The following is a 25,490-nucleotide window of genomic DNA, read 5'->3' as shown; positions in this document are numbered from 1 at the left end:
AACTGGAGCTGGAAGCGCACAGCCATCGATGACCACATTCGGCAAAAATGATCTCGTGCGTCGCTATCACGACCGCTATTTCAGTTCAGTGGGCATTATGCACACATTTGAGAGCCCGGCATAAAGTATCGTGTACATGTTTGACTCGGAATTCCCTTAACGTCCAGTCGGTGTGTTGCTGTTCCGAGGCGGTGGTGATGGTCAGCCCTCTCTGGAGACAAGTCTCTCCCTGCGCGGGCCAGTAATGTTCGCATTTAGTCTGCAAAAACGTGCATTCGGCACAGTCGGGAATGAGGTTGTGAAAAAGGCTCACCTGCGTGACCATTTTTGCCTGACGGAACCTACCCATCTTCCTTCGGTGCAGTTGGTTACCATCACAATGGCGGTGACTCTCAGCTCCCAGATCATTCTCCAGAAGTCGCTGACCGTGGAGGGCAGAGGACCCTGAGCGGCGATGTACTCTCGGCTCTTGCTGTAACCCTGTCAGGTATATCAGACCATTGTGCAGATGTTCTTTGCGCTAGAGCACATTTCAACCCCCGAACCTGTTTCCACATGTGCAAGTCTTCCAGTCATTTTGTTACGCGTCTTCAATTCGGGTGGTGGCTGCGTGCTGAGGTTTTTCGGCAAGACTTACCGGCATGTAAGAGGCGTTGATGTAGTCCGAGTTCCCGTTTGTAGTCTGGAGCTTGACTCGGCTCCAGTCATCTGGCCCAGTGAGAAAGAAAGACGTGTAAAGGCAGGCCCATAGAGGGAAGCTTTTGCTCAGCGGCGGTCACGCAACTTACACGGCAGGACGTTGGTGAAGCGATTTTTCTCCATGTTTTCAGGCACCAGAGCGGCATTCTGAGTGTGCCCGATGCCGACAACAGCGAGGCCCTGCATGAGAAGTTCGGACGCTTACACTCGAGATACGCATTCGGGGTGGGCGGAATACTCGGTTGTCAATTGTCAGCACCTCGTATTCCTCGCTGAAACCTCTGTTCTTATCCATACTCAATGTGGAGAAGTGGCCAGGGAAATCTGCAAGAGAAACATCTCTGGAAGCAGAGCAGAACAAGCATTTCACCCGACTGTTTCCAAGACAGGAGTAAACCGATCCCATGCATCGGTGCTTAGTGCCTTGCGCTGATCGCAACAAATGCCGCCTCACCCTTTGGGCTTTGAGCGGTAATATCAGAGCAATGTCAGAGGGCGGGGGACGGGGGGCTTTGAGGTGATGTCATGACATCATTGCTTTTCCGTCCATGAGCTCACGTTTGATGATGAGGGGAAATCCTCACCTCTTAATCAACGGGTGTCTTTTGAATCGAGAAGCCATAAAAACATGGAAAGCAAAATGTGCCACAATGACATTTCTGTTTAGTTTGACAGTAAACTGAAAGATGGCTTTTGAAAAACTTGGGGCTCACTGGTTTCCCAAGGCAGCGCTGTCCACGAAAATGTCTCTTAGCCTGGCAAGAACATGCTCAAACCTTTGCTCCCAATCTCAGAAGAAGAATTTGGAAGATATTTGGCTGGTTTGCAGTTTTAGGGGGGGAAAACAAATGCTTACTTGGATTTTGTAGTTGCAACTGTGCTGCCTCCAACTAATGACCTTTTCTTCCTTAAAACTATTTCATCAATCGCTTGATTTGGGGGAAAAAATTGCATGCACTGGATAGTTTGAACGATTTTACAAATGTTTGCTGTCTAATTCGGTGCAGTGAACCAGTTAACCATTTATTCGATCGGATAAACGAGTGACAATACTCAACACAAAGTTTCAGAAGGTCACGCAACGGATTGCAATGAGCCCTCACTACGACAGGCGGCGGTAGAGATCGACGCACGAGAGCCCCAAGCTAACCAGCCAATGCTAGTTGCGGAAGGCTAACTAGTTCTTTCCTCCCCCCCTTCTTTTGCTCTTTTTTCAAAGAAGGGGCAGTCACACGGCGGACGCGACGCACGGAACAACCCCAAGCTAAAAGAATTGAGGAGTAAGTGTGGAAAAACTATCGCAAGTTTTTAGTGAGCGCGCTTAGCCTTTTCGCTCCTCTTATCTATTGACCTTAACATAAGCGCGTCATCTGATGCACATTGTCTATGTTTGAAATGTGTTTAGGAAATGCAGTCGGTGGTCCGGCAAAACCTCCACGCCGAGTGTGAAGGCGACATCAACAAACTCATCAACCTCAAGCTCAATGCGTCCTACACTTATCTTTCTTTGGTAACTTTGCCATTGCACTGACGGTTTGCCTTTGGAAACATCGAGAGATGTGCGGCTTTTTGGCTGAAATTTGAAAAAAAATGCGTGACAACCTTTGACAGGTGAACTTTGACCTTTTCAGTGCGCGTGTTCTGTTGTTCAAAGACTCTGTGCTTCTTGCCCAACTTGCTGTTCAAAAAACAAGAAGCTGAACGGCCAAAATAGACAACGTGGGAAATTTCTATGCCGCAAATCAATTTAAGTTCACTTGAAAAGGTTCACATGCGCTTCAGGTTATTCCCAAACCTTTTTTCAAAAACAATATTAATCATTAAATTTGGAGGCAGGGGGGAGTAGTGTCGTACTGACTAACCTGAACTTAGATCACGAACCACTCCTGTTATTATTATGATTGATTTATTACATTGAGACAGTGCACATTCTTCAAGACAAGAATAAAGGGTTAATAAACATGTTGTCTCCTACAGGGCATGTACTTTGACAGGGATGATGTTGCCCTGAAGAAATTTTCCAGTTTTTTCTTGGAGCTCTCTCAAAAGGAACAAGAACACGCGGAGAAGCTGCTCGAGTACCAGAACATGCGAGGGGGTCGCATTTTGCTGCAGACTATCGCTGTAAGTTTGCATTTTGTCGTGATGTAGCCCAGTGACGTTTATGCAAGCGTGACATGCTGCAGAAACCAACTCGGGAGGATTGGAGAGGTGGCTTGGATGCAATGTCTTTCTCGCTGGACTACCAGAAGGCAATGAACACTTGTATTCTGGACGTACACCGCCAGGCTGACACCCATAATGACCCCAATGTAAGTATGAAAGAAATGAAGCAAAGCGGACTCGAAATTCAGTTTGAAATGCGCGTCTGACAGCGCACTCTCTTTGGCCCGATTTTCTGTTTGTTGGTAGTTTTGCGACTTCCTCGAGCAGAATTTCCTCAACGACAGCCACGACACCATCAAGAAGTTGGGCGACCACGTGGGCAGCCTGAAACGCATCGCGGCACCGGAAAGCAACGGCTCCATGGGAGAATACCTCTTTGACAAGCACACCTTGTAAAGACCTCGCTCGTCAAAGCGGCACCGTCTCCTGCATTCGTTCTGTCAAGAAAGCGCAACCATGTTGTCCTGGTTGAAGGCAATCTAGCATACTGCGGGAGCCGAGTCTTCAAGAATACCTCACACTAGCTCTGGTGCTCACAAGTAGCGTTTTCCTGTTCTCACGTTTTCTACATTCCTACGAGTCAAGACATTGAATAAAGCACACTTGATGCCAGCACCTCCGTTTCTGTTCTGATGTCATATTTACAATTGTGCGACAGAGGAAAGAGAATGAGCGAGACTTTGCTTCGTCACCATCGAGTGGCCGCTTCGAGTTGGACGTTGGGCCGACAGCTCTGCAAATTCTCCAAAACCACGTGTTTCAGCAAAGATAAGGGCGGATAAAGGCTTCGCGGCCGCACCTTGTAATCTTGTCATGCAAGGGGCCCCGGCACCCTGAATAATGCACATACGTCTTCCACTTAAGAAGCGGGCAAATGTCAGAAACACTCCCCGCGCCCCTCACATATCATACATTTAAAGACTGATGTATTTAAAAACACACATATATAGACATATACATACTGTATATATCCTCGTCCAAGCAGCCGTTTACCTCAAGCCAATGTGGCGCCCCCTTCCGTCGGCGACTTCCATTACACTTCCACCAGAAATGGTCTGCCACCGTTTGTTTTCCTGTTGCCTCTTGGCGACCAATCTAAAACAGAAAAATAACATTGTGACGTCATTTCAAATACAAAAATGCCAAAGCTAATTGATTGATGCCGTCTCCCGTGCTTGCATAACATGCAACCTCTACTCTATCTGCAGCCAGGTCGGCATCGCAAATCAAGGTGACCGAAGAAATATGCAACTTCATTGGCGCCACTTTGAAATGTTGAGGAGCAGACGCAAAGAAAAGGTTACACTGCACTTTAATACGGCCCTCCGCTACTAGAGGAGGCCCAACTGAGGTGTCCAGATGTGGCAGGTGCCAGTGGATTACATCCCACACTTGTTAAAATGTGCAGCTGCATGGGACGCTCTGAATGAAAACTTGTTGCTGGATTGGAGCGAGACCGCTTGCAAAGCGTCGCTGAGGAGATTAGCGGAGGCTTGGGTGCACTACGAGTGGTCAGTCTAATGGATAAACGCCACGCCGGGGGCATTTGATGGAACTTTTCCACCTCGGCCAGGAAAACAAAACGCACATTGTTCAGCATGGGTGATGTCATTCGCGTGCAAAAAGCAGAGACTTCTCTCGTGTGTGTTCACATGCGGCTGAACAGAAAGCAACAGATGTGTGGTCAGCGTATTAATATGACAAGGAGGGGGAAGTGGTGATGGCGACGGGAGGGGGGGAGATTAAGTCCCAATGTTGCTCTAGTGATTTGCCAGGGCTTTAGCTTTGATGGAAACGGGCACAGGGAGTCTGCCAGTCGTGTCGAGGGAATGATGGGCATCTGACGGCTTTCGGGTGCAAAAAAAAAAGTGGCTCGCAAACTTGTGACAACAGGGGAATAAAGCAAGGATCCTAGCTGCAAGGTAAGATTGATTGACTTTTGTTGAGATGGAGTTCATCCCCAAAACGGCAAAGAAAGAGTGGCTTCCGCATGACGTAAAGAAACACTTTGAAAATGGCTTGCATACGTTAAATACAACTGAACCGCACCGGTGGTTGATGGTTGCAAGGATGCTCGCTTTGCTTGTCAGGGACATGTTGACTAGTGATGTCACATCCCTCCAAAAAGCCATCCTACCACTTGCCTCATCGGTTTACATGATTTGTCAAATTGTGCCGCGGGAGCATCCAAATTCCTCGTTTCTCTCGATTGTTGGCGATCAAAGGGGGTGAGAGCGGACGCATGAAAAACTGACCAATGGAACTCGGTGAGGCAATCTGGCCAACTGCATCCAGCGGTGAACTGACTGGCCGTCAAAATCGAGCAGGAGAGAAGCCTCTTAGGCGCCTTGTGGTGGAATGATGGAGGAAGCCATTTCATCTTAAGCTTTCAGGGGTCCGCCGTCCGGATTCATTTTGTCCAGTTAGCGGAATTCCAAAGATACCTGCGTGCAGAGGGTGCGCAAAAGCAGAGAGTGGGGGGGAAGTGAGTGTGTGGATTGGTTGGTAGCAAACAGAGGGATTAGGGTCAGCCATGTCGAGCTTCGAGCTTAGAGATGTTCTCTGCTCCTCCGCTGCGGTGCAACAAGCGGATGCGAGGGATTACAGCGGCAGCGCACGTACGCGGGCCGCAGCTGTGCCGTATACTTTCTGTATTTTGGCAGCTGACATGCGGCCGGTCAGGAGCGGTGGCGGCTTTCGGGTCCGAAGGGCCGCCGAGCTGCCCCATAAGGAGTCCGAGGAGGAAGTCCACCACCAGCACCCCCCCGCGGAAGACCACGGCCGCTCCGAGCATCACGACTACAACCGCGTGAAGGACAAGTTCATGAACGAGCTTGACCGGCTACCTGGTGAGTGAGCATCTCCCGAAGTCGCTGCTCTCAGTTTGTCAAAATAAAAAAAGCACATGAACCGGGGGACCCCAAATGTATTTCTTTTTGAATCATACGGCAGTTCCCATGTGGGCGGTGGGCGCCATTGTGGTGGTGATTTTGCTGTTGGTGGCGTGCTTCGTCTTTTGCCTTTTCAAAAAATGCTTGGGGAAGAAGAAAAAGCCAATGAAAGTGAGAGAGAGGAAGACGGGGCGGCGCAGGAAGGCCAAGGAAGGCGAAGGCGAGACGGGAGACAAGGTACGAGAGCGTGCGCTCGACTTTGACGAGTCCTTTGGTTTTTCATTCAACCGGCAATTATCCCGTTGAGATTGACAACAGAGAGTCGACGGCCTGAAGAAAAGAGCTGATACTTTGCGGTAAATAAGAGTCTGGACGGCGACTCACTGCGATGATGATGATGATGTCCTGGTAGGAAGGGGAGGTGAAGAAGGAAGGCGAGGAAGCGGAGAAAGAGCAGGAGAAGTTGGGGAAATTGGAGTTCTCTCTGGATTACAACTTCACAGATTCCCAGGTGGCTCCCCTGCGACACAAACCAGTACGAGTCAAACGGAACACGTCCCTCACCTGCTGATTGTTCTCCTTCCCGTGAAGCTCATCGTGGGAATCCTTCAAGCTCAGGATCTGGCTGCGATGGACATGGGAGGCACCTCGGACCCTTACGTCAAAGTCTTCCTGCTGCCTGACAAAAAGAAGAAGTACGAAACCAAGGTTCAGCGCAAGAATTTGTGTCCGGTTTTCAACGAGACTTTCTTCTTCAAGGTGCACAGACCGGGTGGGATTCATTTGGTGGTGGGGGTGGGGGGGGTTGCCCTTCTTGTCCCCGGTGATGATCATTCGGTTCTCTCTAGATCCCCTACGCGGAGTTGGGCGGAAAGACGTTGGTGCTTCAGGTCTTCGATTTCGATCGTTTCTCCAAGCACGACATGATCGGCGATATCAAGATCCCGATGAACAGCGTCGATTTGGGTCAACCCATCCAACAGTGGAGGGACTTGGAGAGCGTGGAGAAGGAAGAGGTACGTTCTCATGTCATTCCGCAGGCCTTCGTCCTCATTCTGGCAACCCTCGTTTTCACACGGGCTTCTCTCGGCAGGAGAAACTGGGCGATGTCTGCATCTCTCTGAGATACGTGCCCACTGCTGGGAAACTGACGGTGAACATCATGGAGGCAAAGAATTTGAAGAAAATGGATGTCGGCGGCTTATCGGGTAACGCGTGCCGTACTCGCGCAAGGGACTCCCGCCGTTGAAAGAGGGCAAGGCTCCCTCTCGTGATCATTTGCCGCTCTCGCTACAGGGAAGACCACAAGATGGGGACAGTCCAAAACTGTGCGCAATTGTCAGAAAACGGAAAAAAAAAAAAAAAAATCGCAGCCGAAATTAATGCCAACCTCTCTGTACTTACGCCCACTTTAACCTCTGAAATGATTGGAACGACTGCACCGCTAATTTCAATTTGAACCGTGGGGCGGTTTTGTCTTTGACACTTAGCGAGCGACCACGGAGAAAGAGACATTTAACCTCCAGCAAAATACACAAAATGTCCAAAACGGTCCCCTTTTTTTTTCAGCGTGGTGTTTGGAACGCATACTGAGAAAAAAAGGCACAATTTCATTTTTCCAGTTTCCGTTGGGGTTTCAAAAACGAAAGATGCCCTTCTCAAAACCTTGCATTGACTTTGGTGAAACTGTCTGGAACAGGGAAGACGCAGCGGATGAATTGACTGTTGACGTCTGGCTCCGTTCTTCCTTTTCAAGATCCCTACGTGAAGATCGTCCTCCAGCAAAACGGAAAACGTATCAAGAAGAAGAAGACGACGGTCAAGAAAAACACGCTCAATCCTTACTTCAACGAGAGTTTCAGCTTCGAAGTCCCCTTTGAACAGATACAGGTCAGCTTCCACCATCCCGGCATAAAGGGAATCCACGTAGCCTGAGCCATGACAAGAGAGGTAGAGCGGGTGCACAAAGCGCTAACTCGTGGCCAAGAAATGGGTCAAACGTACACGCAAATTTGCAATCGAACTTAATTGCCGCAAAGGATGTTTTATGGGGGTCTAAGAGGATGGAACAAATAAATGGGACCGTTTGTCTTTCCCGATTCAGAAAGTGCAGGTGGTGATCACAGTGTACGACTACGATAAACTGGGCAGCAATGACCCCATCGGAAAGACCTTCATGGGTTACGGAGCGACCGGCGTGGGCCTGCGCCACTGGTCGGACATGCTGGCCAATCCCAGACGTCCGGTAGCCCAGTGGCACACGCTGTTGCCCGAGGAGGAAGTCGATGCGGCGGTCAAAGCCAAACCTCGCTGAAGACAACGTGCTGGGTTGTGGGCTGTGGTGGGTTTTTTGTTTTCCCTTTGATGTGTGTCTCTTCCCTATTATTTTTGCATGTTTTCACTGCAAAAAACAAAATTGAATCAACATCAAATGCTCTGTTGATATGATTTTATTTTGATGCATTTGCTGGCTGTGCTGTTTTCCATGCGTCATGTTTCCTTTGGTATACTTTGAACAAGCGTAGATGTCAAATACAGATTAAAAAAAAAAGACATTTATCAGACCATCTCTTTTTTTTACCCTTGTATGTCACTCAAGTAACAAGCGTAGATGTCAAATACAGATTAAAAAAAAAGACATTTATCAGATCTTCTCTTTTTTTTACCCTTGTATGTCACTCAAGCTAAAACAAATGTCATGTGCTGTGTATATGCTCTGTGTGCAACTCTATAAATTTGAATAGCGTGGAGAGTGTTCTTTATTGCCATGATTCAAACAGTGAAACGCGTATACAGACCTGTTTTTATAATTTCTTGTTTTATATATCTTTTTGAACAACCTAGATAATGTCGAGCTACTTTGCAGCAAATATAAACCAATATTTCAACAGAAAAAAATACTTTGTGGACACCGTTCCCGATTTAAAGGTGAAAACGTGACGCAAAACAGACTTGGAAACATTTGACGTCTTAGTGCGCATGTGTACAAAACAGTCATCGTTGCCTAGCAACAAAAGCACAACTCAAGTTGCGCTAGCTTGTAGGCTAACTTGTGCCTTAAAACTCGCTCCACGACACTCACGGTTGGTTGTTTGTTTGGCGAGGAGCTTCTGCTCTCACCGAGCCTCCACCGAAGTCCTCCCGGGACACGATGAGCGCCGGACGGCCGTCAGAAGGCGCGGGCTGCGTCAACTGGTGGGGTTTCAGCCCAGCTCGAGACCTCATCAGTGCAGGTGAGCACAATTGCACGATTGCCAGCAACGGCTTTGAAAACTTTCCGACGTTCATACGTTACCCAGTTTTATTTTTTTCCCCTCCTCTCGGGTATTTGCGGTACAAGAACCTCACTTGCAAGAAAGAAAAGAGCGAGAGTACGTACGTCTGAAATCAATTGCGACCAGTTCTCACGAGAAGGGGAAACTAAAAGCTTGCAGGCAACTGTTGCTCTCAACTCTCGCGAGACCGTGACAATTAAAGATGGAGAATGTGTATTATTAAAATACATTTTTGAAGAAGCAAACGACCAACAACAACCCAAAAAAGTGGCATTTAAACAATAGAATACAATCAAATAAGTATGTAAAAATCATGCGAAAAAGGCCATACTGATGAGTTTAAAACATTTATGATATATAATTTTATGATAACCACTAATAAAACAAGTAAAGCGTGGACAAGACTAGATTGGTTAGTTTTAGAGCCTTTTAAAAAATTTAATATTTGATAGTCAATGACTAATAAGAGTCAGTAAAACTAGAATTACAAAAGGAAATAAAATCATGTGAAAAACAGCAGTCTGATACATGAGAGATCTTCATCATGAAGTGCTTTATACAATTAAAAATAAATTCGCCGAAAGACTTAATCAAATACAATAGAGTAAGACAAGTAAACGAAAAGTGTCCCTCGCAATACATTTGTCATTCCAGTGGATACTTGCAATCTCTGTCATCATCAGGCCCCGTGAGACACGAAGGGGAAGTCAACGTATTACTGATCGGCAGCGGAGACCCGAGACATGTCCTGAAGACCTTGTCGGGTCTGAGGGACGAGGACATCCTGAACGTGAGCCTAACGTCTTCGACCCCCCCCCCCCAAACAATGTGCAGCAAACATGTCTGCTCCACTACAGGTATGGCTGTTTGAAAACAGCATGGAGGTAGTCGCCAGACAGATGCTGCTGCTTTACATGGCGCTGACCCCCCAAGAAAGGATGGGACTTAACGGTGCGCGTCTTTTGCATATTCAGCCAAAGTATAGAAGGGAGCGCTGACCGCGGCTTTTCCGCCCTCTCTTAGAAAAGACAGAGCTGTTCCTGGAGGTGTTCGGCAACAGCGTGATCCGCAGCCAGACGGCCGAGACGCTGAAACGCGCGGCATCGCAGCTTTTGCTCCACGTCAGCGACATCCCAGAGTCCGACGCGCACCCCTGCCTCAACGTGTCTCTTCTTAAGGTGCGCACATCAGCGGAGCTGATGTCACACATCCCGTCCTGCCCACAAAAGGCTGACTTGTCGCAATGCGGCCAGTTTAAGGAGCGGGACGAGCTGGCCGGGATTTTTAAATCCTGGATGCGACGCTCTTCCTCGGCTGCTCCCGTCTCCATTTCCAAAGCTTGGGATTACCGGGTCAGGCAGCACCTTGGGACACGCTACGACTCCAAGAAAGGCTGTTTTGACTGGGACCTTACTATGAAGCTACATGAGAAGGGGGTAACGCGCGCGCACACACGTACTACTTTGTGCTGGCCATTTGTAGCCACCTTAACATTAATGCAAACGTAATGAAACTCCAGATGTTTGAATGTATCAAGAACACTGGTCAATATATATAACTATTTTTTTTTTTTTGCACCGATTCAGAATCTGGCTGTTTTTTTTTCTCTCTTACACGTCCATTTTTTTGTTGTTGTTTGCTTTCTTCTTGTACCGTATCCACAGTGCAGCGTCATTAACAAGCATCAGTATGTCCGGTGGAGGGAGTGCGGCCTGGCCTTTGAGCTGAGGGAAGGCGTCTACCAAATAAGCAACCCCAGCTTGCTGTCCTCTCGGGTTTTCAATCAGAGAGGCGACAGAGTGGCGCTCAGGGGCTACTGGGGGGACATCGTGTCCAGTCCTTACCTGGCCTTCGGCATCGAGACTCAAGACAAGAGCTTGCTCAAGACACAGAACGGCCAACACATGAAGGTAAAAAGGCGCACGCCATCATTTCGGATTCAGGTGGCAAAAGTACTCGCACTTCAACAAAATCGTTATTTGGTGTTCCTTTTTGTATCCGCAGACGGCACAGGACATTTCCTTTGCGAACGTGCAGGAGTTGGTCCAATCTCTGTCTAGGAGACAAGAATGCCACGAGACTCGTCCGTCAAGCACAGAGGAGGAACACACAACTCTTGAGCACTCCGTGCCAGTCAACGGTAGGCGCAGTCTCGGGCCGGTTGAGCGAGTCAACGGGCTGGCGACAATGTGCTTTTTTTGGGGGGTGTCTTTTGCAGACCTGATGCGTCTCAAAGGGGTCTCTGTCAACTTCCTGCCTCTGGATTCCCTCCAGAAGTTGCCAGAAAAAGAGAAATATGCCCATTTCTACCACATCATCCACTTCTCAGCCAGGTGACAAAACAACAACAAATACCGCACACGCCCAAGAAACCTCAGCAGAACCGAAAACATTAGATTCCCAATGATTATTGAACTGAATTATATGGACAGCCGATTGCAATATTTCTATCCCATGAGCAAAAGGGTGATTTTTGATCTGACGACTTAGCAAAAGATGCTAACTGGGGAATAAGATACACCTCGCCTCCGCGTTGTTGCCAAATGAGATTTTTCCGATTGCAGCGCCAGTATTGGGCCTCGCTAGATCGCAAAGGGGCGGGGAGGGCATCGTGTCATCCGTCTTAATTCACCACGCCAGCATTTGAACAGCCGTATGTCGCTGACCATGTTTTTGGGCTTTCTTCCGTGAAACGCCGTCAAGCTGCGCGCACCATTTGGGCCCGAATATCCGGCAGATTGCAACGCCAGACGCCGTGCTCATCGTGGAGTTGGCCAAGTGAGTTTTTTCTCTGGCATCAAGGCTTGTTACCATGGTGACAACACAGTCAAATGCAGCGCCGAAGCTTGAGCACCCCTTTTTGCCCCCTCAGGTACATATTGGACCTGACTAAAGAGCAAGAAGCTGCTTTTGCCGAGCGAGTGTCCGGCTTGTGCCTGGAAGCTGGATTCCAACCATTGTCTGGAGCAAAGACTGATGACATTCACGCTCTTTTTCAAGCTCGCCAGGACAAGTGACGCCGTTTTGTACTCAGTCGTCGTACTTGGTCTGGGGTTGTTTTGTCGCCCCACCCGTTCCCTCGGTGATGTTTTTCTTTTCATTTGTGAAAATGGGGCGTGATAAAAGGAGTTTTGTATCACCCGGTTGCTCAATATTTTTCTACGTCTCTTCGGCAGGTAGTGTCTGTTCCATTTTGTTGCCCCATAATAATAATACAAGGTCAAGAAAGCGATTGAGTCAGATGGGGTTTTTTTGGAGGGGAGGGAATGATTGAATCTCATTGTCTTTTGTTGCAAAGAGACAATTTTTGCCACTTTTCAAAGAGCCGACATGGTTGGATTAAATTGGCCAGGCACTGAAATCAGTCGGGCCTTCGTACGATACAGCCTATGAAAAATTCAACCGCAGATTTTTAACATGCAACACAGCAATTTATTCTTGTCGGTTTCCACTGCAATTTTTTTTTTCCCCCACTTCCAACAAGACCATTTACGCCTTTGTTTTTTGGGTCACTTGAGGGTGTTGACTCACTTCCAGCGTCCTCCGACCTTCCCCTTCCCGTGGCCCTTTTTGCTGCTCCAAGACAAGAGAAGATCTTTGAGCATTTTGCCGCCGGTCGCACGTACACCGCTGTGTGCCATCAACTCACAACTTTTGAGCATGTTGGATTCTGTTCAGCAGGACGGTGATCTGGAGTTGGCAACGGGGGAAAAAAAGTCACAATTTTAAAAGGTGACACCTTGCCATTAGCTGAAATGTAGTCTTGCTCGTATTGGGCGAAAGGGCTCACACCTCATACTTTTGTCTCTTCATCTTCTCAGCCAGGTCAAATTTCTCCGACTCCAGCTGGTAGATGCATTGCCACATCTCCCCAGCTCTTTTTCTAAAAGACAGTTGACAGGATGTTGAAAAAGTAAATGTGCATTAGGCACGCTTGGACCAGATTCATCGCAAAGATAATACGCAGCTTGATTGGTCAAATATCTTCTGTAGTTTGCAGTGCTATGGAGGGACATATCGGACAATATTAGAGGGACTGTAGTTAGTCTCGGTCCAAGAGCACAGAGTGGCCAAATGATGTTCGAAAGTGACCTGAGGGCATCCTCTCTCAGGTCGTCAATGGCTAGCGGCTGCTTCCTCTCCGACAGCGTCTTCTTCTTGATCTCCCTGCCCGTTTGTGTCTTGCCCCGCCTCTGCTCCACCTGCACCCATCAAGAAGCCGGCCGGCATCACGTTCTCCGCTGGCTTTTAACTTGTCACTCTGGGAATTGTTGCCAAGACTCAATCGCAGGTTAAGAAAAATGGAAATTCTTCCCAAATCGCCTTCCTTTGAAACCATCAACTGAGGATAAACGATTGCATAAAATACATCCACACACCCACATCACGTCTTTTGAGAAAAGAGCAACATTATTGATAGCTTGTCTTCAGCACAACTGACCTTGGCCAGGAATCCTCCAAAGTGAGCCCCCATGTTGGAGAGCACTTTCTTCTTCTTGGCCTCATCTTCCGCCCTCTTCTTGGCCTCCTCGTCCTCCTTCCTCTGCCTCTCCTCCTGCGGACGCCAACGCCAAAAGTTCATTGCCCGCGGGTTTTTCGATAGGGCAACGTGTCGTTCAAAGGTCATGCTGGGACATCACCGCAATCCTGGACTGTCGGTCACGCTCTTTTTCCGCTCTCACGCGCTGCTGCTCAGCTCTTTCTGCCCGGCGACTCTCCTGAGGTACAAAAAGACAGTTATCTGGGATTCTGATGGTGTATTTTCTATCCTGCAGTTGCAAAAAAAAGTATTACAATCCTTGACTTGAGGCCAATGAGCTCCTCCTCTTCTTTTTTCCTCTGCTCAAAGTGCACATCAATCAGAGTTTGAAGCTCCAGGAGGTCTTTCTCCATCCGCTTTCTGTGGATGTCCTGATGGCAAACCGACGAAAGCACTTTTAGTCTTCTCACAATCATCACAGGAATACCAAAGCTCAGACTCTCAACTGAATCAAACTCAAACGAACCGCACAACTGCCAGGCCGACGTCTTTGTCACTTTATCACAATGCTGCAATGACTTCAAATGGAAAAGAAAATGAGGGGAACATACATCAAAGTCTACTCTTTCGCCTTCTGGGATCTTTGGGGGTGCGAGCTGCGTGGCCAACGGCCTGCGAAACATAGATATGTATTTTTGAAGCGCTGTGTCATAGCTCACTTCATTAGGCTCAATAATGGGAGGCTAACACTGTCCAAAAACATTGCCAAATCAAGACGCATCGTAAACTGAAAATCAAATGCGAGACTTCTGGTGAGGACTGAACGTGATGCATATGGGTGATACTCACTTGTGCTTGGGCCGTTCTCCTTCCACGCGTTCGGTTCAAAACAGCGGAAGATGTCAATGAGTAACCAAACACAGCCAAGTCGAAACGCAGCACACCGCGAAAATCAACATTTGACACGAACTAAGAAATCCCCACACGCATCCTTACCTCCTTCTCCTTGCTCATCTTCCTCTGTGGAGGAAAAGGGCCTCGACGGTGACAAAAAGGATTTCTTTCTTTATTTCTTTGAATTGACGTGACTTACCCTCGTGATGCACTCTAGATAGGAACGAAAAGTACAAATACATTGCAGCAGATGCATTTAAAGGTGGAAGATCACGCTTGGTGAAAATTTGTTGGGAGAGATGAGGCAATTTACTCACCCATGATCTTCTAAGTCAGACATTGTGACACTGAAACAGAAATAAGAAACGAAATACTGATCGGAGTGAAAAACGGAGCACCTCCAAACATTCTCATTGCTAGTCTTTTTTTTTTTTAACAGTAGATGCAAACTTTTTTTTTAATGATGTCCAAAAATAAAATCAAGATAAAGCATTTCAACACCCCCGTTCATTTGGCTGCCGATGACATACTTTTGAACAGGGATGTGTCGAATTTTTATTTCCACTTCAAATGGTCCTCAAAACATTAACATTCACCCGCATACACATGTAAATCTGCAAAATATACCGAAGGCCATCATTTGGCAGCAACGGACTGGCGTGATATGTCGTGATGCCGCCTTTGTTCAAAGACAACACAGCAAGTCAAAATAGCATTTGTCGTTAATGATCTCGGAATAGAAGAGAGGCCGCGGATGAGTCGCGTCTCCCAGGATAAAAGCGAGGTATTACACGGCCCATCATTCTTGTTTAATTTGATTTACTCCAAAGGAACGCGCGGCGCAGGGCTTAGAAGTGGTCGTCGGGCAGCTCTTAACACTCGTCGGCTCTCCAATTACTGTCTAATCTACTTGATCATCTCACACTTTCAACATTTGGGGAAAGGAGTCGAAATGCTCACGCCGCTCACACACAATAAACTATGCAGAAATGTTGACAGAGCTCTTGAATTGGATTGGACAAAGTTGGTCTCCCAAAATGAAATGTTGATTGAAAAAAAAAAATAAATAAATAAATAAATAAAAACAGCACTCTTTTCTTCTCACATACTACTGTAGATGTTGACTGCGGTCGCCTAAACAATTAATAACAGGGACGTATCCGGACACGAGTGCATTACACATGATGGATGGAGGCCCCGCACAGTTGCGAGCTTTGGCTGACCATGAAGCACATTCGGACCGCGCCAAGGGAATAAACGTGGCAAAAAGCCAGCACGCGACAGATCGGCCACGGAATCCCTCACGTCGCTCCCTTGTTATGATTGATGGGGCCGAATAGTCAGCGCAGCAGTTGGAGAATGGAGCCTCGACTGAGGAGTCGATTTCAATTCCTCTCCAACATCCCAAATCAGCTTTCCCCATTGAAATGAATGGAAATGACGTGAATCTGTTCAACACCCACATAAAAAGAGGAACACGCCACCCCCCCATGTGTTTTTTAGTAAGATAAACAGCACAATATGGTCTTGTGCTGTAGAAAACATCAGTGTTGACAACATTACAACGAATTTGCAGAATGACAGTTTGTGCCTCACGATCGTGCTTCAGTGCCCATTGATGTCGAGTCCGATCACTCCTCAATGGAGGTAGTGCTGTTGAGACCTCAATAGCAATACTTGTCGTAGCTCGGGGGTCCGCAAAACAACTTATAATAAATGCACTGTCCAAAAAAGTGCAGTCGAGTGTGGCTAAATGCGGCCAATAGAACAACAACCTGTTCCTCTCATGCAAGTGCATTTTCTCTGAACCGAAACAGTTTGACAATCTTAGCTTTAACGAGACCTTGTGAGCACCATCTGACTCTTTTTGTTTGACTACACAACGCCCTGCCCCCTTCACTTCATTCTGATTACTTGCTGTTTAAAGAGGAAAAGGATGGAAAACATGCGGCGGTCTGTGCAAAAGGATTCCAAAAAGTAACACACCGATGTGGAAAAGTCATCGTTCTTACCAGTTTGGCGGACGTTGAGGCGTAATAAGCGGACTGCCTGGGGCTCTGGCTCTTTTATAAAAGGCTCCGGTGGGGTGACACGAAGGGGACGCGGAATAAAAATGAGCAAGCGGATTATTGGCGGCTTTTGGGAGCTGAAGCCCGAGTCTGGCAGAGCGGCTCGTGAGCGAGCGCCTCGTTGCTGAGCTCACGGCTGAAATGAGAAGACAAAAAAAGACAGGTGGTGACAGCGCGGAACAAAAGAACCATTTCATTTTTCCCCCCTTCGAACATTTGAATCCCGAGATTGCCGCCGTCCCCTCAGGCACGGCGCTCGGTCACGATAGGTTTTGGTGCAGAGGAAGACACATTTTTAAAAAGCACACAACAAGCACTTCTGTCTTCGACAATGTCTTTATGTTAACTTCAGGTTAAAAGTTTGGATTAAAGTCATGTGACACAGTCTGAGCAGGGCCTGTGGTGAAAACAGAACAACATCAATCAAGGAGCTTCTGTCCGGGTTGGCCTTGACCACAACTGCTTGAACGAAAAAGTCCACATTTGACCTGCACATGTTCAAAAACATATGTTGCATTGCTTTGGTGCTTTTCAAGAACTGGACAGATGAAAAGAAAACAAAACCCAAACAAACAGAGGGATAGATACAAGGAGTGAACGTGCTTCACCATCTTTTCAAATGCCTGAATGCACTCGAAAGTCAAAAGCCTTTGGCACATAAAGAAGAAGCACAACATTTTACTAGAGAGCAAAGCAAAACGTTTTAAGTGAAGGAATGTTTCAGGTGCCTTCCTGGTTATATATCTTAATGTGTGTGTGCGCGTGCGCGTGTACATTTGTGTCTTTGCGTGCACGTCGTCACTGCACAATGCCCAAGCAAACAAGCGCAAATACTTGAGCATTCAATTGTATCAAAACAAACATGCCCCTGTACAAAAAAAAAAAAAAAAAAAAAAAAAAAGCTTTTTATCCACCGTGGGAATAAATACACATTTAAAAAAGAGTATTAATTCCTAGTGGGACTGAATGACAAGTTCTTCTGTGGACAAACCCGGCAAATATATAAAGGCATGTAAAAACATCACCTCACTTGGACTGGTTTCCCTCAACTGAGCTGTCTTTTGATCTGGCTGCTTCGATTCTTGTCTGATTTCTTTTCTTCTCATGTCCACACTGCCCTCAATCGGTAACGCTGCTTAAAACACCTTCCCTTCAACGATCCCTTTTCTCCCTGCGGTGGAAGCATCTAAAGGTTCTTCTTCAGCTCGGGCCGACCCTCCTCGGTTTTGCTGGGCTCTTTCTGGCCGGGGCTCATCAGATCCAGCAGGTCGTGCAAGGCTTTTGTGATCTGAGTACCAAACTTATGGGCATCCTTGAAGGGACATAAAAAATAAATAAATAAATAAAGGTGATGGTGCGGGGGTAATTTTACCAACTAGATAACATGTGGCTCCCATGAAAGGTTGCGAACTCACGGTGTCAGGACAAGAGTGCTTGCAGGAGATGTGGAAGTTGATCAGGCTGTCTCCCACAATGTAGTACGACACCCCGTAGCCGTCATCAGCCACCTGAAAAGACAACTCTTATCTTTTTAAACTTTTCCCAAAGGTGAAGCTAAAACGCACGGCATCCACCTCTGCGCCCGCCAGACAAAGTAGGACTAACCGGACCAAAGCCTCCCCCGCAGGAAATGTACTCTGGGTGGTTCACGAGGTCAAACAGCTCCACCTGCTGGATGGATGTCTGACTGGTGGACAGTCTCCAGGGCTCTGATAAAACCTGAAGAGACCCAACAGGCTCTTGGATCCAAATAACTGAAGAGACTGATTGCGACGATGTCATGTGAGCGTTTCAACAAAAAAAAAAGAAAGACCTCTTTCAAGAAAGGCGACTCCACTCCGAGGTACTGGGACACGACGTAGAGGCAAAAGAGGTGTCTGTCGATGCCGGCGCCGGTCATCGCCATGCGGTAAAGGTTCTGGTGCGTGTCGGATGCCGCGCGGAACAGACGCCTGCAGACATCTGCCGACTGATGGAAGGAAAATCAGCAGTTTTTGGTTTTGTGTGCCAAATAGAGCTGAATGATTTGTGGGGGAAAAAAACACCCTAAAACACATCGCAAACTCGAGATGCACGATAAATATTGGAATGACGACGTCCTGTCAATAATATATATATTTTTAAAAAATGACGACGGTCATGGGTACGACGGCCTTCTGAAGGCCAACAAAGAAGGAAAACCCCCGCTGCTTGGAATGACAAGTTACGCATTCCGTCGACAGAAAGCGGACAATCTCACCTCACCACCCACAAGCGCTTTGACAAAGGCACTGCTCTCGTTGGTGCAGGAGCGAACCGTCTCGGTCCTGCCTTCCCTGAACAGACGAGTCATGGAGGCCTCGTAGGTCAGGCAAAACGTTTTCCGATTCTGGAACGTCACAAGAAGAACTGCAGCCAAAGTCCGCGGCAGTAAAGCACTGAGACGCATCAAGGCTGCAGGCGGCCCTCACCCTGAAGTAGGCCAACTGAAGAGCCACCTGGATGAAGGCGTCTGGACTGACTCGACACTTCTTGATCTTTCCCTTGCCGAAATCTCGGAACGATATCACGTGGAAGTCGATGTCGTCGGCTAGGGCTTGGGCCACTGCCAGGGACTGAGAGATCCGCTCCTCGCACTGCGACACGCGGGGTTCAACGTCAACTCGGTCCCCAAATAGAGCGTCAATGTTCATATATCTACGCTCGTGACAAAGAGTCAAGGGCAGAACACGGCAATGCTTCTTCACTTTCATTGATTTTTTTTGACTTAGCAGAGAGGACAGCATAATTTTTTTCAGTGAGCACTGATTATCACAGGAATTACAATCCAGACGCACCACCGAATTATGAGTGCTTTTTGTGACATTTTGGTGGTATACTGTGAGATATTTTTCAGCCATACAACTGCATTGCACTCAATCTCTTGACTCGACCGACTAACCTCTGGCGGAATTTTCCATGTGAGCTTCTGAGGTTCCGCGAGTGATGGGTCCACATCACCTTTGCAGTGACCTTCACTGTTGTAACCCAGCTGGAAACAGTCGGTGGCCACGACGTACTGAAAAAAATTCCTTTATTTTTAAAGGTCGAAGGCATCGGGATCCGTCGAGGGCCAAGCGGCTCTCGGATGATCCCCTCCTGACCTCCCACAGGTGCGCGATCACCGGTGCGTCGGCCCACGAGTGCTCGGCGTTGATTCCGTTCTTCCCGTTCTTGAAGATGACCACTGAGAAAGACTTATCGAACCACCTGCGGGACAGAGAAAAAAATGGATGTTGTGAGAGGGGGAAAATAAGAAAGGCGACATTAGGGGTGTCCAAAGTATAACTGGTAGAACGGTAGCTTCTACTATTTGGCTAATGCTACAAAGAGCATTTGGACGTTTTGTATCTTTACCCACACCGATAGACGGGCTTCCGTGTTTAGAAAGTTAAGCACAATTTTCCCCCCCATACCTTTGCACACGCCTCGGCGACACGGTTGTCAAGGCAGAGTTCACTTTGGACGAGAATTACCTGTCGTAACACTTCCCGTGCAACAGGCACTTAGCGTAGCGGTCCAGAGTCCCCGCCGGGTCGTATTCCATCATGCCCTGCACGTCGTCGTCCAGGGTTACGAAAAACGCGGCTTTCTCGATGCAGTCCAGCGAGCGCTTGTTGAGCCCGCTGCTGAAGTACTTGCTCCTGGCTTGCGCCCACGGAATTCTGCGTGGAAAAGCAAGCGACATTTGAAAAACCAATCCACTTTGCCTCACATCGCCTTCAATACAAAAATAAAAGAGCGGTCGCTTCTCACAGACCTATCGCCGGCGGTCAGAGCGCCAAGTTTGGCTTCTCCCGCGCAGGGTGCCGAAGGGTCATCGAGGATCCTCTGAATCTGGAATTCGATCTCCCTCGGGGAAAGCAGTCTTCCCGCCTGGTAGGCCCTGAGCCGAAAGTAGCGTCCTCTGTGGTACACGGCCACATAGTCGCTGTCCTGCCAGTGCTGAACGGTGTCTTCAAGAGGCAAAACGGGAAGGCATTTTGGATTTGAAGCGGCTCGAGCATATCCGGTGCTGTTGGTTGTGTTGGCAATGTTCCGTTTGGTATCAAGACCCGTCTATTTAGGGCCGCGTTCCCCATGGCGGGCTTGATTCAGCGTACTGAGCTATTGGGGAATCCCACATTAACAGCTGCCGTTTGCCAAAGCCACCAAAATAATTTACGGGGAAACTCGCCGGCGACTACATGCGAAGGCCAGTCTGGAATTTCTGCCTGAGGAGACGGAGGAGCGCAGCCATAAGTGACGGGCCTGAGTGAAAGAATGCGACGTGTGCTTTTGGTTTCAAATTCCAAATGAATGACGAGTGTAAAACGGACGGGCCACTTTTAGTTGTCCGCTAAAGTGATACGAGGGAATAACTATGGTAGCGAGGGGTCGTGTTCTACATCTACAGCTCTAAAATGAGGGATGATCTGGTTTGATTTAAAAAAAAAAAAAAAAAAAGAGCATCAATACTACCTGTTAGCGTTCCAGGGATTCGACATGTGTCAAACATCCTCTCAAACTGATAGGAGCAGCAAGGAACCGCAGACCTCAACAACCACTGAGTCAGAGGAAGAAGACGACGACGACGACGAAGTACGGACCGCAGAAACACCAGTGAGCAAAACGGTAGAAAACCCAAAACCAATATGGATGGAAAAAGAAACCGAGGAGAGATGAGAGAAGGTGATGTGCGGGCAGAGAAGAAAAAAGACGTTAGTCAAGTCAACGGCCTGGCTCATAAAAACAGACGCAGCTCAACGGGACGAAAGGTGACAGGCGAGGGATGACAGGACTCGCACACAACTTGAGATGCTCAACAGTGACAATTTTTTTTTCCCGACCCCAGCATTGTGGATCAGCCATCTGGACAAGCGGCCACTTTGAGGGGATGTTGACGCAATATGTGCGTTCCTGTGTGGAAGAGTGTATGCGTGCGTGTGTGTCCATGTCTTTCTCTTTACCCGTCTCCTCTCCAGGAGTGCGTGTGGTGTTGAACATCCTCTCACACTGAGCCGCACACAGAGGAATGACAGTGCCGGGTATACGACTCTGAGAGGCGAGGAGGGGGGAAGACATATTGTAAAGCAAATAGAGTAAGAGTGATGTGTGTGTGTGTGAGGGTGGGGACACAAACGTGGTATGAGAACACGAGGGTCTGAAGGAGATGCACATTACATGTAATAAAATCCCCACAGATTGATGGATGTAGACAATTACAAAAAAACAAAACAAAAAACACAAATGGTGCCTCAAATATTGACAGATTGCATTTCAAGAGACCGCAATTGTTGTTGGCGCGACTCTTGTTGCCGAGGCAACAGTGGCTAAACTCACAGGTTTGAGCTCTTCTCTGTTGAGCTTGCGGCGGTACAGGAACATTGCGTGGATGGTGTTACCGGCTCGGGCTGCCTGGATGGGTGTGGGGGTCACATAGAGGAAGTCCTGGCGGGAGAGAAAAGGCAGAGACGGAGATTCAAACAACTTGAGAGACTCGATAAAAACCAAGAAAACAAAACTATGCCAAGCAGATAATCTGGAGCAGTACTGAATCTTTATTGTTCTCATAACAAGTCACCTAATGAAGTCAAATGGAGTTGCACCAAAAAGGGTAAATACCATGCCGTAATAGTTACTGTTGACCATAATGGGGCTCCTTCCTCGCAAATACACGTATTCCTCCCACCAGTCGCTGACCTAAAACACATGAAAAACATGATCGAGAGGAGGGGAAAAAAAAGCCAAGCTTAAATCACCTCCGAAACACAGAAACAGTGCTCATGCCGTTTTCCGAAAGTGGAAGTGGTTGAAATGTGGTGACTCACGTAGTTGGAGGCCCAGAGCGATTTAAGTTTGAGGTACCACTGCAAGCGATTTCCAAGGCGGCTCTCAAATTCGCCGGCCAGTTTGGTCATCCGCTCGTACTGGGTGTCATCCATCAGCGGGCGCACTGACTCCAAATACTGAACAGGACAGACAGGCCAGATAACCGGAAAGACACATCAGAGTCGACAAGCCAGTCTTATATGTGGAACACAATTGAGTTAATTGTACAGATGCAGGACCAAAAAAAAAAAAAAAACACACCTAAAATGACGACAACACGATCTACAGGTGGCAACCTACCCTCTTGAGCGTGTCCTTGATGGCGGGCACAGGCAGGTTTGGCAAGGAGCCCTGGTAACTGTAGAGCAGAGGCTTTCTGCCGGAGAAGATGCGCACCAGTGCCTGGCATACGGACACATTCATGTGGTTCACGGCGTTCAAGTCACTTGGGGAATTTTAATGTCGAGTTTTTGGTTTTGAAATGCAGTGAGTCGTCAATAGTTTTGCGGAGCTGCTTCGTTCGTTTTTCTTTGGGTCTTTTTTGTTTTAGTTTAGATTTTATGAGTGCTCGTGTTAGTTTTGGTGTGTATTTGTTGTGTGCAAGATTTTTAAAGTTATCACCCCAAGTATGGGTACCAATCACAACAGAAATATTATTCTAAAAACAACCATGCACAGACTTTGAAGTACAAAATGTGGCGTGCAAAACACCGCTTCTAAAGTGAGCTTGGTTGGTCTCATGTTCCCTCCCTTGGTGTGCTATGGGGCAGGAAATAAGCACTGACCACCCAGACTTTCGTGGTGGTGGACATCTTGCCGTGCTGCTCGAAGATCCAGCGGTGATAGGAGAGGAGCTGCTTGAGGCACAGGCGCATGGTGAAGATGAGCAGGAGCCACAGCAAAGTGCTGAAGAGCACTGCCGAAACCACCGTCTGACATTGGCTGCTCATGGACTGGCTGTGTGAGAAGCGCAGGAAAAATATTTCGCTCAATTACTGCTCCAAGCAGATTGTCCACCCAGTGCGCTTTTTCTTACCTGACGGGCAGATGCTCTTGTATCTTGGCTATGAGTCCCATGGAGGGGTCGGAGCGAGTGTACATGGTGGCCAGGATGGCGATGACCACAAAGAGCCAGGAGGACGGGCTGGCGGGATACACTCCCGTGATCACGCTGTTCTATTTTCCAGGAAGGGGGCATGGGGGGGAGGGGAATTGTTTCCATTCAACCGATTCCATCCACTTTTCCGTGCCACACGCGTACATGATTTACAGAATGAGGAACTACAACGCAACATTATCCATACACTGCTGGGTAAGAGTGAGATGTGCTTATTGATCCTTTATTCATGCAGGGGTGTCATATTGATGTCAGATTTTAATGGGCCAAAAGCTAAGATCAGAAGAAGCCATGCTTTATTGTGGTCCATTACGCAAGTATGCTCTTTTTCCACCGATGATAACAACATAACTGATTGAAAATTAGTTTCCCCACTCCCCACCCTCAAGCATAACCACGGCTTTATTGATTGACCGTGTCCAAAAATGTCACGCGTTAGCAAGCCATCTGCTGTGAAGCGTTCATTTTGAGTGTCACGACTCTTCCACTGATTAACTTATGAAGTGAGCCCGCACGGCCAAATCACCGAACAAGGGATTACCCGAAATCACGGAGGCGGACATACCTTGAGTCGAATGATACGTTTCTTCCAGGAGCGGAGGCCCGAGCGGTAGATCTCTGTGAGGGCCTGATGGGACAGCTGCAGATCGATGCCCTCCGGGGTGACGGTGAACTGGAAGGCCACTGCCTGGTGGGCCTCCGCCATGACGGCTGTGTGCTGGGCAAAAGAAGAGATGAGCTTGGGGTGACGGGTCAATGTCGCGATTGCGATACAATGTGCAATTATTTTTTTTCACCGTCATCTTCACACGATTTTTTTTCAACAATCACAAGCAATACATGAATCTCTATCTCAATAATCAATGTCAAATTAGTTTTACAAATACATTTTGGTGTGATAGGCTGGGCTTTCCCGAAAATTAACCGTGAATTCATATGAAAGACAGTTTCTCGACTTGCGGTCTTTGACGCGTTCACTACTGTAACTTCACCTCTATTGCATCGACTTACACATGCAAGTCGCTTGCAGGTTTCAAGTAATTGTGCAGTACCTCAACATACAATTAATGTCATTTGATTGGTATATGGCCAACAGGGAATTCAGGTTTTGTCAGGTGTTGAGATGAACCGTAGTCCAACTCCAACGACATCCCGGTGTACGTCCCTTCCTCAAACACAACAGAGTCAAACGCCAGCGGTTGCTGTAAACATTTCAAGGCAATGATGTTCTTTCACAGGTACCATTTAGATTTAGGTTTAGATTTGTGTGTGTGTGTGTGTATAAATGTGTGTGTGTGTATGTATATATACACACACACACACACACACACACATTTATTTCTATACACACAGACCACAACTTGAAGTTAGTGTCGACGTTTTTAGCGTAGCGAGTAGCGTATGATTTTAAACGCAAAAGCACACGCACACAAAACTAAATTTGAAGTCGTCGCGAACAACGAGTGACGACAAAGACCGAGTAGTGGAGGTTTTGAGGGACTTGCATAACGTCGTTGCTGGGAAGCTCGTTTTTTTGTAACGGTAAACATTCAAAAAGTGTTTGTTTGCAACATGTTATGCAAGTACCACACTGGCGCTAACACGTTTTAAGACATTTGACGCTAGCTTAAAGCTAGTTCCTGTTTGGCACTTTGGGATTCCTTTCTTCTTCACATCAAGATTTTCTCTTTTTCAACAGTCATATTGGCGTATCTTGCGAGGAATTGGTGTGCAACGTAAGTGAGCTAAATGGAGAAAACACCTGCAATCGTCATTGGTCCACGCCACTCGAACTGGAACTAGCTGCATTATTGTCACGTTAGCCACAGTCGGCACGTCACCCTCGTCGTGACACATTTCACGCCACGCCCGTGCCGTCATACCTGCTGCTGGCCTTTACGGGGTACAAAACGGAGTTGCTGGATCAAGTGTTTCACTTAAAACATCGACAAAAGCCGTGGGCGCGTCGGCGTGGTCCTGTCGGCCCTCCTCGTCGGTAAATTGTACAACCGAACCGTTGCCCTCCGGAATGGACCTGATGATGCCTTCACAGACTGTCGGAAACATCCA

General features: G+C 47.7%; 7 protein-coding genes and 1 long non-coding RNA gene across 13 annotated transcripts in view; 3 read left to right on the top strand and 5 right to left on the bottom strand.

The window, feature by feature from the left end:
- The window catches only part of LOC109523994 (receptor-type tyrosine-protein phosphatase H), a 4,874-nt gene extending 912 nt beyond the window's left edge, over positions 1-3,962 (bottom strand). The window contains exons 1-6 of one of the 3 annotated variants that reach the window (XM_019883555.1): positions 3,859-3,962; positions 959-1,023; positions 789-879; positions 638-708; positions 346-480; positions 137-259 (exon numbers count right to left, since the gene is read on the bottom strand). In XM_019883555.1, coding sequence (XP_019739114.1) covers positions 137-259; positions 346-480; positions 638-708; positions 789-879; positions 959-994 — 456 coding nt within the window. In that variant the 5' untranslated portion in view covers positions 995-1,023; positions 3,859-3,962. Of the gene's footprint in view, positions 1-136; positions 260-345; positions 481-637; positions 709-788; positions 880-958; positions 1,607-3,858 lie in introns of those variants that run through there. The other 2 variants (XM_019883553.1, XM_019883554.1) reach the window with 2 other exon arrangements.
- The window catches only part of LOC109524013 (uncharacterized), a 19,903-nt gene extending 8,956 nt beyond the window's left edge, over positions 1-10,947 (bottom strand). The window contains exons 1-2 of the long non-coding RNA XR_002169879.1: positions 10,936-10,947; positions 8,646-8,656 (exon numbers count right to left, since the gene is read on the bottom strand). This is a non-coding gene — a long non-coding RNA (uncharacterized LOC109524013). The remainder of the gene's footprint in view (positions 1-8,645; positions 8,657-10,935) is intronic.
- The window catches only part of rexo4 (REX4 homolog, 3'-5' exonuclease), a 24,510-nt gene extending 6,506 nt beyond the window's left edge, over positions 1-18,004 (bottom strand). Inside the window, exons 1-2 of the mRNA XM_019883539.1 lie at positions 17,996-18,004; positions 13,518-13,520 (exon numbers count right to left, since the gene is read on the bottom strand). The gene's annotated coding sequence lies outside the window, so the exon portion shown is untranslated. The remainder of the gene's footprint in view (positions 1-13,517; positions 13,521-17,995) is intronic.
- LOC109524006 (ferritin, lower subunit) lies at positions 1,858-3,470 on the top strand. The gene is made up of 5 exons (XM_019883572.1): positions 1,858-1,979; positions 2,105-2,209; positions 2,677-2,823; positions 2,886-3,011; positions 3,112-3,470. The coding sequence occupies exons 2-5, from the start codon at positions 2,108-2,110 to the stop codon at positions 3,259-3,261; spliced, it is 525 nt and encodes a 174-aa protein (XP_019739131.1). The 5' UTR covers positions 1,858-1,979; positions 2,105-2,107; the 3' UTR covers positions 3,262-3,470.
- Positions 4,422-8,308, top strand: syt5b (synaptotagmin Vb). 3 transcript variants are annotated; one of them, XM_019883523.1, is made up of 9 exons: positions 4,423-4,787; positions 5,529-5,714; positions 5,818-5,993; positions 6,169-6,267; positions 6,348-6,515; positions 6,605-6,772; positions 6,850-6,964; positions 7,513-7,646; positions 7,861-8,308. In XM_019883523.1, exons 2-9 carry the CDS (start codon positions 5,534-5,536, stop codon positions 8,068-8,070), a joined length of 1,251 nt encoding a protein of 416 aa, XP_019739082.1. In that variant the 5' UTR covers positions 4,423-4,787; positions 5,529-5,533; the 3' UTR covers positions 8,071-8,308. The 3 variants fall into 3 exon arrangements, with proteins under 3 accessions (XP_019739081.1, XP_019739083.1, XP_019739082.1); XM_019883522.1 differs by having other exon boundaries at positions 4,422-5,714; XM_019883524.1 differs by lacking the exon at positions 6,348-6,515 and having other exon boundaries at positions 4,422-5,714; positions 6,620-6,772.
- On the top strand, positions 8,628-12,261 carry dnaaf3l (dynein axonemal assembly factor 3 like). The gene is made up of 10 exons (XM_019883528.1): positions 8,628-8,989; positions 9,715-9,821; positions 9,889-9,982; positions 10,055-10,209; positions 10,285-10,467; positions 10,696-10,941; positions 11,036-11,171; positions 11,250-11,364; positions 11,735-11,809; positions 11,904-12,261. Exons 1-10 carry the CDS (start codon positions 8,908-8,910, stop codon positions 12,046-12,048), a joined length of 1,338 nt encoding a protein of 445 aa, XP_019739087.1. The 5' UTR covers positions 8,628-8,907; the 3' UTR covers positions 12,049-12,261.
- On the bottom strand, positions 12,439-16,754 carry LOC109523997 (troponin T, slow skeletal muscle-like). Its single transcript, XM_019883560.1, has 13 exons — positions 16,418-16,754; positions 14,723-14,752; positions 14,605-14,618; positions 14,508-14,531; positions 14,361-14,376; positions 14,123-14,183; positions 13,826-13,942; positions 13,672-13,749; positions 13,473-13,586; positions 13,124-13,233; positions 12,824-12,914; positions 12,681-12,721; positions 12,439-12,604 (listed from the first exon to the last, which is right to left on the bottom strand). Exons 1-13 carry the CDS (start codon positions 16,669-16,671, stop codon positions 12,559-12,561), a joined length of 996 nt encoding a protein of 331 aa, XP_019739119.1. The 5' UTR covers positions 16,672-16,754; the 3' UTR covers positions 12,439-12,558.
- On the bottom strand, positions 16,797-25,490 carry LOC109523957 (carnitine O-palmitoyltransferase 1, liver isoform). 2 transcript variants are annotated; one of them, XM_019883478.1, is made up of 19 exons: positions 25,304-25,490; positions 23,986-24,138; positions 23,340-23,479; positions 23,089-23,260; positions 22,604-22,705; positions 22,303-22,440; positions 22,097-22,174; positions 21,815-21,922; positions 20,954-21,038; positions 20,253-20,448; positions 19,969-20,157; positions 19,597-19,702; positions 19,395-19,511; positions 18,925-19,089; positions 18,714-18,842; positions 18,288-18,443; positions 18,080-18,193; positions 17,890-17,982; positions 16,797-17,786 (listed from the first exon to the last, which is right to left on the bottom strand). In XM_019883478.1, exons 2-19 carry the CDS (start codon positions 24,124-24,126, stop codon positions 17,661-17,663), a joined length of 2,355 nt encoding a protein of 784 aa, XP_019739037.1. In that variant the 5' UTR covers positions 24,127-24,138; positions 25,304-25,490; the 3' UTR covers positions 16,797-17,660. The 2 variants fall into 2 exon arrangements, with proteins under 2 accessions (XP_019739037.1, XP_019739036.1); XM_019883477.1 differs by lacking the exon at positions 20,954-21,038 and adding an exon at positions 21,442-21,529 and having other exon boundaries at positions 25,304-25,489.

Source organism: Hippocampus comes, unplaced genomic scaffold (genome assembly GCF_001891065.2).
Source record: "Hippocampus comes isolate QL1 unplaced genomic scaffold, H_comes_QL1_v1.1 scaffold367, whole genome shotgun sequence".
Lineage (NCBI taxonomy): Eukaryota > Metazoa > Chordata > Actinopteri > Syngnathiformes > Syngnathidae > Hippocampus > Hippocampus comes.
The sequence above is the reverse complement of the archived record's forward strand: the minus strand, read 5'-3'. Positions and strand labels throughout refer to the sequence as shown.